Here is a 14,360-nt window from a genome sequence, read left to right as displayed (position 1 = left end):
AAGACTTCCCTGCTTTTATACTCCATCCCCCTTGCAATAAAAGCCAAGATTCCATTGGTCTTCCTGATCACCTGCTGTACCTACATACTAACCTTCTGTGTTTCATGCACCAGGACCCCCAGATCCCTTTGTACTGTAGCACTTTGCAGTTTCTTTCCATTTAGATAATAACTTGCTCTTTGATTTTTTTCTGCCAAAGTGCATAACCTCACACATAAGTAGAAGTGATGACTAGAAAAGTGCTGATGCTCTGAGTCCTATTACGAACACATTAAATGGAGACTCGATACAAACTGGTCTCAGACCCACTGAAAATAGACACATTACACTGTCATTGTCCCTTGCCAAGTTCTCTCAGATGCAACCCCCAGTGCTATTAAAGTAAATTTAGCATGGCTTTACGCCACTTGCGGAACCTCGCCTGCAGCCAGTGAGCCCACGATGATCCGATGCACACTGGGTGTGTGTGAGGCCCCACTGGTGGCGCATGACCTTGCAAAAATGTACTCCATAAATAATGGGCTCGATATTCGTCTTTACCGGCTGAGCCGAGCGCTGGAAGGAAAACTCGACAAGCAAACTCATGCACCCTTCAGCTCCAGCTGGGTTTTCCATCCAGTGATCTCAATGTGAAATCTGCCGGGTTGCATAAGGGACATGCAATCCTTCCCGCCCCACCCCTAGCTTTTCCTTTCTGCCCTCTGCCCAGGTGATGCTTAATCCCAAACAGTAGAAACAAAAAACTGCCCCGGTGTGTTCATAAGATAAATATCCAATATTGGATTGGTACAGTTGCCTTTGCATAAACAGTAGAAATATATTTGAAGACGAGTCAGATTCAATATTTCTCTCTTTGGCTTTTTAAACTTGCAAACGACGGAAAACTCTTGGAACACAGAAGCCTAGATTGTCCGATATGGGTGCAGTTTAGCCCCAAATGGTTAGAAGCAGGCTTTGAACAGACTCAAATGTGCTGCCAAACTTTGTTTGATAATGCTCCTGTGAAGCCCCTTGGGGCATTTTACTACGTTAAAGGAGGTATATAAATGCAAGTTGTTGCTGTTATTGCTGTTTGCACTCCAATTTTCCGAGATCAGCCCATTCGCATTGCTCCAGGTGTGGACTTCGATGAGTACAGCGAGCTCAGTGGGAACAGAAAATTGTGTGAAATTTAAAGGACTGGAGATAGTTCAAGGGAAGTGGCAGAATTGAGTGATAAAAATTCTAAATGCCTTTGGAGAGCCTCCAAAGGCATTCTATAGATAGAGGGATTGATAGGATTTAATGTGATTGGCAAAAGAACCAAAGGCGACATGAGGAAAAAAAAAATTACGCAGCGAGTGGTTAGGATCTGGAATGCACTACCTGAAAGGGTGGTGGAGGCAGACTCAATCATGGCTTTCAAAAGAGAATTGGATAAGTACCTGAAGGAAAAACATTTGCAGAGCTACAGGGAAAGGACGGGGGAGTGGGACTAGCTGAAGTGCTCTTGCAGAGAGCTGGCACGGGCTCGACGGGCTGAATGGCCTCCTTCTGTGCTGTAACCATTCTATGATTATGCAAGCATAACCAAGAGTCCTGAATGGTACAGTGCTTCCCAGGTACCAGAGTTTGGGACTTGACTGAGTAGGTAAATAAGATCCTGTGATGGAGAGAGAAGAAACCTAAGGTCACGGTTCACATGGGAACCACTGACATGGATAGATATAAAATGCTGCTCTTACAAAGGCAATTTCAGGAGCAAGGGAACATATTTTTAAAAAAGGACTTCGAGGGTACTAATCTCAGGATTTTTTAAATTCATTTTTGGCATTTATTGTCCATCCCTAATTTCCCTTGAGAAGGTGCTGGTGGGCATTCTTCTTGAACCGCTGCAGTCTGTGTGGTGAAGATGCTCCCACAATGTCGTTAGGTAGGAAGTTCCAGGATTTTGACCCAGCGACAATGAAGGGATGGCATATTCAAGGCTGAGATAGATAGATTTTGGACTCTAGGGGAATCAAGGGATAAGGAGTTCAGGCAGGAAAGTGGAGTTGAGGTCAAAGATCAGCCATGATCTTACTGAATGGCGGAGCAGGGTCGAGGGGCTGTATGGCCCACTCCTGCTCTTAATTCTTATGTTCTTATGCATAGGAGGAAGGCGTTTAAATTCTTGGCCCACTGGACCAATTCTAGAGGAAGGGAAGGTGTTCACCTAAACAAAGGAGGCACATCCAGAGATGATCTCGCATTGTGTCAGTATTTTTGATCATTAATCTCACTCCTAACCGGTCCCTAATGTTGCCAGCTCTGCCTTAAGAATGGAGGCATTGGGTCTTCAGAGAGCAGTACTTACACCTTGCATCCAGATGGCACGAGTAGTGTGGTCGGATTTCTCAGCTGCACGATGATTATAATAAAACTTGCATTGGTGGGATCATACCTGTTGCGGACACAGTAAGAAAAATAAACAGTCAGATATTTTGACACAGAAATACCGGCCAGATGCAACTGTGTAAAGCGGTGAGTAACCAGGAATGTTCCAAGTTTGATCCCTGTTCAGTGCCGAGTTAACTCATGTCAGCTGGTCAGTGGTACTACAATTGTCCTCAGTGACCTTAGTTAAGGAGGCAAACATCAGCCAGGGTCCCCACTTATCATTGCTATCCATCAATCTCTACTGAAAGTGCATGTGTTGGCGTTGGGTGAATACAACAACAGCTTGCATTTATATGGCACTTTTAATGTAGAAAAATGTAGAATATAGTATTGAACTCTGCTGTGTTGGCCCAACCTCCATACAGGCTGCCAACATGCACTTTCTATGCTCAAAATTAATGATGGCCTACTTGGGCAATTTACTGTTGGGCCTATGGATCTTTAAAAAAAAAGTATTCATTCATGGGATGTGGGCGTCACTGGCAAGGCCAGCATTTATTGCCCATCCCTAATTGCCCTTGAGAAGGTGGTGGTGAGCCGCCTTCTTGAACCGCTGCAGTCTGTGTGGTGAAGGTACTCCCACAGTGCTGTTAGGGAGGGAGTTCCAGGATTTTGACCCAACGACGATATATTTCCAAGTCAGGATGATGTGTGACTTGGAGGGGAACGCGTGGGTGATGGTGTTCCCATGCGCCTGCTGCCCTTGTCCTTCTAGGCGGTAGAGGTCACGGGTTTGGGAGGTGCTGTCGAAGAAACCCAGAAAGGACTCAGTGGCTTCAGGAGAACAGGAGGGAAGGGGAAAAACAGACGGGAAGAGCACAAAAAGGAAAAAGAAATTCAGGGTCACAAATTCGGCCATGCAGAATTAATTTGAAAAAATCACTTACTTCAGTCCTATCTGGATTTGAGCTGCTTCTAATGTGGAAGTCTCAGCTTCACCGTAAATAGCATCTTCAGTTTCACTTGGCCTAACAGCAGAGTTGTAAAATTTAAGTTAATGGAAATTGCAAAAGAAACAAGATGAACAAGAGACCTGGGAACAGTAAAAACCCACCATAAAACACATGATAAATTTGCCCAGGGAATATGTCACAGCCATGTGTAAGTTACTCTCGATGGTTACTGACTTGGTTTTAAAAGCAATCACGTATTCTGTATAAGAGTCTCTCCTACATTTAAAGGAGACACAGAACAGATGCAAATTATATGCTGGATTTTACAGTAAGTGTTGTAGATGTGGAAGATACAGTGCTTGTAATTTTTGAGATAATTCCACGTTCCCATGCTCCCCGTGGGGAGCTATACTCACAGGGAGTACAGGATGTAGAATCGGGGATACAAGGTTGCAGCCCTATCTCTGACCCACGCACCTTGTGAGCACGGCTCCCGCTGGGAGCTCATGATTGTGGGGTTGCCCCTTTAAAGTTGTTTTTCCACTAAAAAAGCAATGACCACCAGTTTTCTCCCTAAGGGTGCGCGGCCGCGCGCCAATCGGGAGGTCCCGCGCAGGCCGCTCACCAGCTGCTGCCACTGGAAAAGATACCGCACATGCTCGTCAAATTTAAAGGGACTACGCACCAAAAAAAAATTAGCGGGAACCTTGGTTACCACTCCTCCCCCCAATGTCCCGGTGGGTAAATGTACTGCCCATTGTGCTCCTGAACCACACAGACCAGGAAACTCCCAAAGAGTGACCCCAGAGAACCTGTCTTCTTCTTCTTAGGCAGTCCCTCGGAACCGAGGATGACTTGCTTCCACATTAAAAATGTGTGACCCCAGGGAACCTGTGGACATCAGGTGAGAATGATGCATCACACGTTGATGAAAGGGCTAATCCAGGGAAGGCCCCTGAAGACTGTAGTTGTAAGTGGCACCTGAGTATTTCCCAGTCTCCTAACTTGAACTTGCCATAGTCAGCTATATGATTCTGTAATTCAGAAACAAATGTTCTATGTGCACCGCCATTACCAATCTCTACACTCATTTTCAGAGAGAGACAGCATTCAGTGCGCAACATCTGTGCTGGGTGCTGACTGACTGAAAATAAAATGTGATTACAACTATCATACTTTTCATGCTGTCATGCTCCGAAAGTGCACATAGAAAGAATTTAATGGTGCTGAACATCACGAATCATGAGACAGTCCACTACCGGCAATAAACTCGGATAGCTAACACAGGTTAAGTTTATATTTTTCACCATAAGAATTTTTCAGAGCTCACAGGTATGAATATTCCAAGCTTTCTCTCCATTATTCCTTTGATCAAAGTATTGATGACAACAACAACAACTTATATTCATACAGCTCCTTTAACGTTGGTCAGCAAGCACAGGTGTGATGGGTGAACAGGACTTGGTGTGAGTTATGATACCAGCAGCAGAGCTTTGGATGACCTCAAGTTTACAGAGGGTAGAACGTGGGAGGCAGGGCCTTGAGAGCATTGGAAAAGTCTAATCTGGAGGTAACAAGGCATGGATGAGGGTTTTAGCAGCAGATGAGCTGAGGCAGGGGTAGAGACAGGTGGAAGTAGGTGGTCAATGGTGACTCCTTATTGATATCAGCAACCCCTTTTAGAAGTGAGCTCAATCGGTCTCAGTTACGATACCCTCTCCTTATAGAAAAGTACACCAGTATCTGATGTAAGAAAACTACTAGGCACTTGGTCTAAGCGTTAAACAAAGCTTTAATCAACTGTTTTACAACATGGAGGTCTAGTTGTGTCCTTCACTAGTTCCTGTTAAGAATGTCCCGTGCAAGCTGGGTCCGTACCCGAATGTTTATACTCTCCCTGGACAACGGCACCTGCAGGCCGCTCAGTATTATTTCATAAGTCTTTCTTTCATGAATGATTGGTTCATGTCAGTACCCAAGAGAGGATATGGAGTTGGAAGATGATCTCGGGGTCAAACATGACACCAAGGCTACGAACGGTCTGGTTCAGCCTCAGACAATTAGTAGGGAGAGGAATGGAGTCGGTGAGTAGGGAACGGAGTTTGTGACAGGGACCGAAGACAATGGCTTCAGTCTTCCCAATATTTAAATGAAGGAAATTTCTGCTCCTCCAATACTGGCTGTCGGACAAGCAGTCTGACAAATCAGAGAAAGTGGGAGGGTTGGGAGGTGTGGTGGTGAGGTAGAGCTGGGTGTCGTCAGCGTACATGTGGAACCTGAAGTTGTGTTTTCAGATGATGTCACCGAGGGACAGCATGTAGACGAGAAATAGGAGGGGCCAAGGATAGATCATTGTGGGACTCCAGAGATAACGGTGCGGGAGTGGGTAGAGAAGCCATTGAAGATGACTCTCTGGCTACGTACGGATAGATAGAAATGGGGCCAGGCGAGTGCAGTCCCACCCAGCTGGACAATGGTGGAGAGAGATTGGAGAAGGATGGGTGGTGTAGTCAACCGTGTCAAAGGCTGCAGACAGGTCAAGAAGGATGAGGAGGGCTAGTTTGCCATGTTCCCAGTCATATAGGATGCCATTTGTGACTTTAAGGGCGGCTGTTTCAGTGTTGTGGCAGGGGTGGAAACTGATTGATGCTACTAGTGTGACACATGGGTTGAAACATTTGTACTATGTTTAGAAATTGCTAATCTGCTTAAAATAAACTGGAGAATGACTGTTAAATAGCATACCAGTGCACTAAAAATAGAACACATAGGAATTTCAACCCCCAGCGTACAACTATCAAATTAGTGACTCTTCACAGGACATCCTTGAGTCACTGTGAAACACAGGACAAAGTGCACGTACCGTTTGACAGAGGCCTCGTAAACCCCACTGTCTCCAGCGACGGATTCATCGGAAACGGCAGCAGAAACACATGCCGTTTTTTCTTCAAGTAGATGTCCCACTGCTCCTCGTTGTAAATCAACACCTGCACACAGAACACACAGCCTCTGATCATCCTGGTCGGAATCCCTTCCGGGGTGGCCAATTTCAGCTGGCCACAAGTTTCACCATTCCTTCACCCTCCTCCCATCCAACGTTTCTCCCATTCTCTCCAGAATTGATGACTTTTGTTAGGGCTTTGTTCCACGAGCGCTGGATGCCTTCTGGTACTTCACTCAAGTGCCGTACTAGAGAGTGAGGGCAGGATTTTCATTGGGCCGTGGAGTCAGGATTGGAGGCGTGCGGGGGTTAAAATCCCGAAATCAGGGGTCCCGACCCCATCCCGCACCCAAACCCGCCTCCATGCCAGTTTCAAAGGAGGCGGGTACCCGGCCCGCACTGGGACCCGCCTACCCGAGGCGGGAAGGGATTAGTGCCAACTAACTGCCTGTTAGCCTAATCCCTATTTTGAAGGTTGAAGTGTGGGATTCCCGACGGCTCCAAACCACGCCAAGTTAGAGGAGGCGGGCCGTCAGGTTGAAGGACTTGGAGGGGTCGAGATGTCGGTGTTCAGGTGAGTGATGTGTGCATGAGTGCAAAGGTAAGTGTGTTTGGTGTGTCTAAAGTGATTAAAGAAGTGTAAATTACCTTTTCAGCCTTCCTTCCTTTAGGTCCCGGGAGTCCCTCATCTCACCGGCACAGAAAGCAGAATGGCTGCGAACTGTCAAAAGTGGCAGCCTGCAGCTTTCTGTGCCGGTGAGATTTCTAACCGAGTCTGTGGAGAAGGACTCAGGTTAGAAGTAAGACTGCCAGTGTTTGACAGCTTCAAACAGCTGTGAAACACTGATATTTCATCTGTCAAAACCTCTTGACAGATGAAATTTCAGTCTGTGACGTCACCTGTTGCCGGGTGGCCCTTAATTGGCCTGCTGAGTCCGCTGGGCGGGCTCAACAAGGTCAATCAAGTTAAAATTGCATGGATTGGCCACATCTCGATGGAGGCGGGCTACAACCCCGAAAGTTGTAGTCCTGCTTCCTACCCGACTCCTGAGTTAAATTCCTGCACTGAGTGTGGGAAGGCTGCTTGCCCATTGGGCAGCATCACAGTCGAGTCAGATCCTGTCCTACAGCATAGCAATCTTTGACTAGGCATTAAGGATGGGGATCCTGGCTGATTTTTCCCCTTCCTAACTGACACTACCGCCTTGGCTAAGTTCAAATGACTCAGCTGAAACTAGGGACCAAGAGTATAACATTCATGGTTTGCCTTGCTCAGTTCCTCAATAGATGGCGGAGTCCCCACCCACAAGCTAAGCTATGGAGGAACTTCACTTAACACTTTCTAAAAAGTATAATGCAAAGTGGTGTGTGGGCACAGAGAGCTCTGCAAAGTCTCCCTGAATGAGAAAATGCAGGGCTATGGCGACAGAGCACAGGAGTGGGTCAAATTGGAGAGCTTTTTCAAAGAGCAGGCACAGATACAATGGGCTGAATGGCCTCCTTCTGTGCTGTACGGTTCCCTGACTCAATGAAAAGAACAAAATGAGGATGTTTTTCCGAGAGGGTATCTCACACCTGCTGGTACCCAGCCAGCTAAAACGGTGTGGGTGGAGGTTTGGGAGCAGGCTGCTTGGCACTGTGGGCGAGAGACCTAGCAGTATGATTTGGACAGGTTGGGTGATTGGGCAGCAGCATGGCAGATGCAATATAACGTGGATAAATGCAAGGTTATCCACTTTGGTGTCAAAAACAAGAAGGCAGATTAATATCTGAATGGCAATAGATTGGGAGAAGGGGAAGTGCAACGAGACCTGGGCGTCCTTGTGCACCAGTCGCTGAAGGTAAGCATGCAGGTGCAGCAGGCGGTTAAGAAGGCAAATGGTATGTTGGCCTTCGTAGCGAGAGGGTTTGAGTACAGGAACAAGGATGTCTTGCTGCAGTTGTACAGGGCCTTGGTGAGACCACATCTTAGAACATAAGAACATAAGAAGTAGGAGCAGGAGTAGGCCATACGGCCCCTTGGGCCTGCTCCGCCATTCAATAGAATCATGGCTGATCCGAACCTAGACTCACGTCCACTTCCCTGCCCGCTCCCCATAACCCTTAATTCCCTTATCAGCTAGGAAACTGTCTATTTCCTTTTTAAATTTATTTAATGTCGCAGCTTCCACAGCTCTCTGAGGTAGCAAATTGCATAGATTTACTACCCTCTGAGTGAAGAAGTTTCTCCTCATCTCAGTTTTGAAACGGCAGCCCCTTATTCTAAGATTATGCCCCCTAGTTCTAGTCTCACCCATCAGTGGAAACATCCTCCCTGCATCCACCCGATCAAGCCCCCTCACAATCCTACATGTTTCGATAAGATCACCTCTCATTCCTCCGAACTCCAATGAGTAGAGGCCCAAATTACTCAACCCCTCCTCATAAGTCAACCCCCTCATCTCCGGAATCAACCGAGTGAACCTTCTCTGAATTGCCTCGAGAGCAAGTATATCTTTTCTTAAATATGGAAACCAAAACTGTACGCAGTATTCCAGGTGTGGCCTCACCAGTACCTTGTATAACTGAAGCAAGACTTCCCTGCTTTTATACTCCATCCCCCTTGCAATAAAAGCCAAGATTCCATTGACCTTCCTGATCACCTTCTGTACCTGCATACTAACCTTCTGTGTTTCATGCACCAGGACCCCCAGATCCCTTTGTACTGTAGCACTTTGCAGTTTCTTTCCATTTAGATAATAACTTGCTCTTTGATTTTTTCTGCCAAAGTGCATAACCTCACACTTTCCAACATTATATTCCATCTGCCAAATTTCTGCCCACTCACTTAGCCTGTCTATGTCCTTTTGCAGGTTTTTTATGTCCTCCTCACTCACTGCTTTCCCTCCCATCTTTGTATCATCGGCAAACTTGGATACGTTGCACTTGGTCCCCTCCTCCAAATCGTTAATATAGATTGTAAAGAGTTGGGGTCCCAGCACGGACCCCTGCGGAACACCACTAGTTACTGATTGCCAACCCGAGAATGAACCATTTATCCCAACTCTCTGTTTTCTGTTAGATAGCCAATCTTCCACCAAAATGCCTTTTGGAAGTCCAAATACACCACATCCACTGGTTTCCCTTTATCCACCCTGTTTGTTACGTCCTCAAAGAATTCGAGCAAATTTGTCAAACATGACTTCCCCTTCATAAATCCATGCTGACTCTGTCCGATTAAATTATGCTTATTCAAATGTCCTGTTACTGCTTCCTTAATAATGGACTCCAACATTTTACCAACCACAGATGTTAGGTTAACTGGCCTATAGTTTCCAGCCTTTTGTCTACCTCCCTTTTTAAATAAGGGCGTTACATTAGCAGTTTTCCAATCTGCTGGGATCTTTCCTGAATCCAGGGAGTTTTGGAAAATTACCACCAATGCATCCGCAATCCCTACCGCTACTTCTCTCAAGACCCTAGGATGTAAGCCATCAGGTCCAGGGGATTTATCCGCCTTAAGTCCCATTATCTTACCGAGTACCATCTCCTTAGTGATTTTAATCGTGTTTAGCTCCTCCCCCCCTATAGCCCCCCCCGTTTGTCCAGTGTTGGGATATTTTTAGTGTCCTCCACTGTAAAGACTGATACAAAATATTTGTTCAGCGTATTTGCCATCTCCATGTTCCCTACTACTAGTTTCCCAGTCTCGTCCTCTAAGGGACCAACATTCGCTTTAGCCACCCTTTTTCTTTTGATATAACTGTAGAAACTCTTGCTATCTGTTTTTATATTTTTTGCTAGTTTACTTTCATAATCTATCTTCCCTTTCTTAATTAATCTTTTAGTTATTCTTTGCTGGCTTTTAAATGCTTCCCAATCTTCTATCCTCCCTCTAGATTTGGCTACTTTATATGCCCTTGTTTTCAGTCGGGTACTATCCTTTATTACTTTGAGTATTGTGTGCAGTTTTGGTCGCCTTATCTGAGGAAGGATGTTCTTGCCATGGAAGGAGTGCAGCGAAGATTCACCACGCTGATACCTGGGATGGCAGGAGAGATTGGGTCGATTGGGCTTGTACTCGCTGGAGTTTAGAAGAATGAGAGGGGATCTCATTGAAACTTATAAAATTCTAACAGGACTAGACAGACTAGATGCAGGAAGGATGTTCCCGATGGCCAGCGAGTCCAGAACCAGGGGTCACAGTCTAAGGATAAGGGGTAAGCCATTTAGGACAGAGATGAGGAGGAATTTCTTCACCCAGAGAGTGGTGAACCTGTGGAATTCTCTACCAAAGAAGGCAGTAGAGGCCAATTCATTAAATATATTCAAGAAGGAGTTGGATATATTTCTTAAGGCTAAAGGGATCAAGGGATATGGGGAGAAAGCAGGGACAGGGTACTGAATTTGGATGATCAGCCATGATTGCATTGAATGGTGGAGCAGGCTCGAGGGGCCGAATGGCCTACTCCTGCTCCTATCTTCTATGTTTCTATGTTTCTATTTGAAGAAATATGGGCTCATTGCAACTGGGAAATAAAAGTTAGGAAAAGGAAATGCTGGCTATGTAAAAATTAGTACCTGTGTTGAGGCATTACTGCATGAGTTTCATGCTGAATTATCCTGTGAATAGTTACGAGATAGTAGCAGCAGTCAGCGCAGGTACTGGTTCAAATGCTCCTTGTGGTGCAATGCACCAAATGGTGTCTGAGCCACAGCTATTGCAGACGGGCCTCCTGCTACGGAATGAGGGCCCTAGAGGCAGAGTCATAAAGGTTACATTTCATTGGGAGTGAGGCTGATCGGTTACTTTTTGGAATCTGCTACCTGGCTTCGCCCGAAAAGAGGGGCACCTCCCGGATCCAACCTGTCGGCCAGTCCCTCCCGCAAACAAAAGCAAAATCAAACAGCAACATCGGCTCAAGATTTTTTTTGTAGCTGACGCAGGAAACTTTTGCTGTATTCGCACGGCAAAAAGGGGTTGAAATTTTGATGCACGCTGTTTGCAGCGCACTAGGCCGATGTTTAGGTCGATGTAACAGTGTTAACCTGCGTCAACAGTAGCACATGAAGGAATTTCCACCCAAAATGGCCGTCTGAGCAGACACATCTAAAAAGCACCACATCCATACGGCCTCTTAAGTGATTTCAGACAGAATTTAAAGCGGCAGCTTGTGCTTGGGGACAGGGCAGATCTCGCACACCATTCATGCCATTGTCAAATAAGGAAAATATTTTACTTTAAATGGGTTAACGCCTTGCCTAAAACAGCATATTGTACAAGTGAGTTACAGCTTTTTCTGCTGATACTGTCAAGAGCAATTTCAAGGCTGTCTCGTTTCAGTATTTAGCTGAAAGTTATTAGTCAGTCCTGAAAAAGAAAGAAAACAATGACAGGTCACTGTTTTTGTACATTTTGTGTTCTCGGGATGTGGGTGAAGCTGGTATGGTTACATTTTTTGCCCTCACGTTGCCCTGGCAAGATTGCTTATACAACTGAGTGACTTGCTAGGCCACTTCAGCAGGCAATTAAGGGTCAACTGTGTAATATGGGACTGGAGTCACGTGCAAACCAGAGCTGGTAGGGTTCCCCTCCCTGAAGAACGTCAGTGAACCCGTCGGGCTGAAAATTCAGTAGGCTTAGCGCTCCATTTGGGGCGCTGGAGGGCCTAGCGCCGCAGTTATGGCCAGTTTGAAAATTCAGTGGGGCCCTTCCGTCGGCGTTACACCGGTTGCGCTGCGCCGGCACCGATGACGTCATCGGTGTGCGCAGCGCCCCGGTTGCCGTGGTGACGGGCCCCAGCGCCGAAATTGAGTTGCGGCCGCCTCGCCCGTGGCAGCCGCAACTAAGATTTTTTCAACCGAGTCTTCCCCGAGTTAGCGCCGGCGCATTAAGGTTGCGCGGCGGCCGGCCGCTTTCCCGCCGGCCGCCTGCCCGCACCTCCCTCCCCGGACTCCTCCACCCCACCCCCGCGGAACAGATGCGTCTGGCCTGCAAGCCCGGCACTTGTCCGAGGTGCCGGGCTCATTTTTTTCAATATTTGAACGGACAGCGGGCGGGTGCAGGCAGCTCCTCCTTAACTGAAGGAGGAGGCCTGCACTTCCCCAGCCTGCCGCACCGCATCGGGTCCCGCAGCGCCGGATTAGCGCCGCAATGCGGCAGTCAGCGCCCATTGGGAGGCGCTCACGCCCGCCAGTAGCGCCGGCAGCCGTCTGGGCGCAGCGCTACTGAATTTTTGGCGCGCGCAGGGGGACTTAGCGCCGGCGCTAAATTTCCAGCGCTAAAGCCCTGGCGCGGCGCCAACTCAATTTCTAGGCCGTCAGGTTTTAATGACAATCGGTCAGCTTTCGTGGTCATTTTTCCTGGTGCCAGCCTGCGAATGACTAGGCTTATTGCAATTTTACAACTTGCCAAAGCTTACATGTGGTGCAACTGAAATCACATTCGTGAGTCTCGAGGTAGTTTCCAAATTCAAGTCAACTCTGCCACTTCAGGTCAATCTTAACTCAGACAACCCTCCACACCTAGAATCATAGAACCTTACAGCACAGAAGGAGGCCATTTGGCCCATCGTGCCTGTGCCGGCTCTTTGAAAGAGCTCTCCAATTAGTCCCACTCCCCTGCTCTTTCCCCATAGCCCTGCAAATGTTTCCTTTTCAAGTATTAATATCGAATTCCTTTTTGAATGTTACTACTGAATCTGCTTCCACCACCCTTTCAGGCAGGACATTCCAGATTATCACTGAATAGAGAAAATTCTCCTCACCTCCCCCCTGGTTTCTTTGCCAATAATATTAAATCTGAGTCCTCTGCTTACTGACCCACCTAATCCAGAGAAGTCCCTTTCTAATTCTGCTGTTTAACGGTTTCTGGTCCAGGTCTAGTATGTGCATAAAACGAATGTGGTAGTAATTTCTGCGGGAGTTCTCCCGATCAGTCGCCATAACCTGACGTAAACCCCAGTGAAATGGCATAACCAGGCCGTAACTCCGAAGCTTCTGTCGATCTAACACCCAACTTATGGCTCCGGAGATCAGAGAAACCATACTGAAATTCTATCCCACTGTCTGTATGTGCCTGGTCTAGTTGGATTTTTGGCCACTTGGATTAGCAACTTGATTCCCCATCTCAACATTTTCCTATCCTTTTCTCTTCCTATTTTAATATTTTAAGAGTCAGAAGTTGTGAGTTTGAGTCCCACACAAGGGGCTGAATTTTGCCGGTGCTCAGAGTGCGGTTTGGAGGTGGGTCTGCTGTCAAAATCACAAAGATTGACAGCGGGTCGGTATCCCGCTGTAAACCCGCCTCCTTGTCAGTTTCCCAAGTGCCAGGTCTGTCATCCCTGAGCAGACCCGACACCAAGCGGCGGGTCAGCCAATTTAGAGAGTTAAAAGCTTATTAAAAAGGTAGTTATGAACCATTTGCCCATGTACTTACCATTTTACCGGGTTTTCAACGAGGTTCCTGGAGAGCAGCTAACACGTCAGGTAAGTATGTCGGGTTCTCAATAACTGTGGATTGCTGTGAAGAGGTGAAAGCTGCAGAAGTGGTCTAAAACCTACCATTTCACAGCTGGTCACTTCCCAGTCTTAGAAGTTGGAGCATTAATGATTTGGAACCCACTTTTGAGCCTTAGGCACTTTTGAAGTGTTTGGAGTAATCTCTCTATCCACTGTCACCTCCTTGGAACAACCTCTCTCAACATTGTCTCAACCTCACCTGCCATCCATTCCATCAGCATCGGTGCCCTTGAAAAAATCTCACCTTGGTCCTCAGAATCCCACCACATCAGCCCCAACACCAGCAGCACCAGACAGACCAGCAGCACCAACAACACAACCTCCTCCGCAATCAAATGATGCTGCACAGGACACAGGGCATCAGCACCCGACCACATTGCTGCCCGGGACGCCAGGGATCGCCTCACCATGGCCAGATTTACTTCACTTGACGTTGTACACTCTGGCTGCCACGTGATGCGCCAGGTTGGCATCACAACACCATAAAGCATCCTTACAATGCCCAAACCATTCTTTTCACACTCATGACCATTGCGGGGGGCACCATTATGTCTCACTATTCACTGCAACTCACTAAGCCACTTCCAAAGGTGCACACAAATCTGTCC

At 47.1% G+C, this 14,360-nt stretch overlaps 1 protein-coding gene across 3 annotated transcripts in view; it reads right to left on the bottom strand.

Annotated features, from left to right (window-relative positions):
• LOC147124049 (protein WWC2-like) overlaps window positions 1-14,360 on the bottom strand; it is a 276,343-nt gene that overhangs the window by 34,287 nt on the left and 227,696 nt on the right. For all 3 annotated transcript variants that reach the window (XM_085979385.1, XM_085979512.1, XM_085979446.1), the window contains exons 12-14: window positions 6,175-6,298; window positions 3,306-3,386; window positions 2,336-2,422 (exon numbers count right to left, since the gene is read on the bottom strand). In XM_085979385.1, the coding sequence (XP_085835511.1) occupies window positions 2,336-2,422; window positions 3,306-3,386; window positions 6,175-6,298 (292 nt within the window). The remainder of the gene's footprint in view (window positions 1-2,335; window positions 2,423-3,305; window positions 3,387-6,174; window positions 6,299-14,360) is intronic.

Source organism: Somniosus microcephalus, chromosome 1 (genome assembly GCF_052327205.1).
Source record: "Somniosus microcephalus isolate GS21.2 chromosome 1, FLI_Smic_1.0, whole genome shotgun sequence".
NCBI lineage: Eukaryota > Metazoa > Chordata > Chondrichthyes > Squaliformes > Somniosidae > Somniosus > Somniosus microcephalus.
This window is presented reverse-complemented; position numbering and strand designations above follow the sequence as displayed.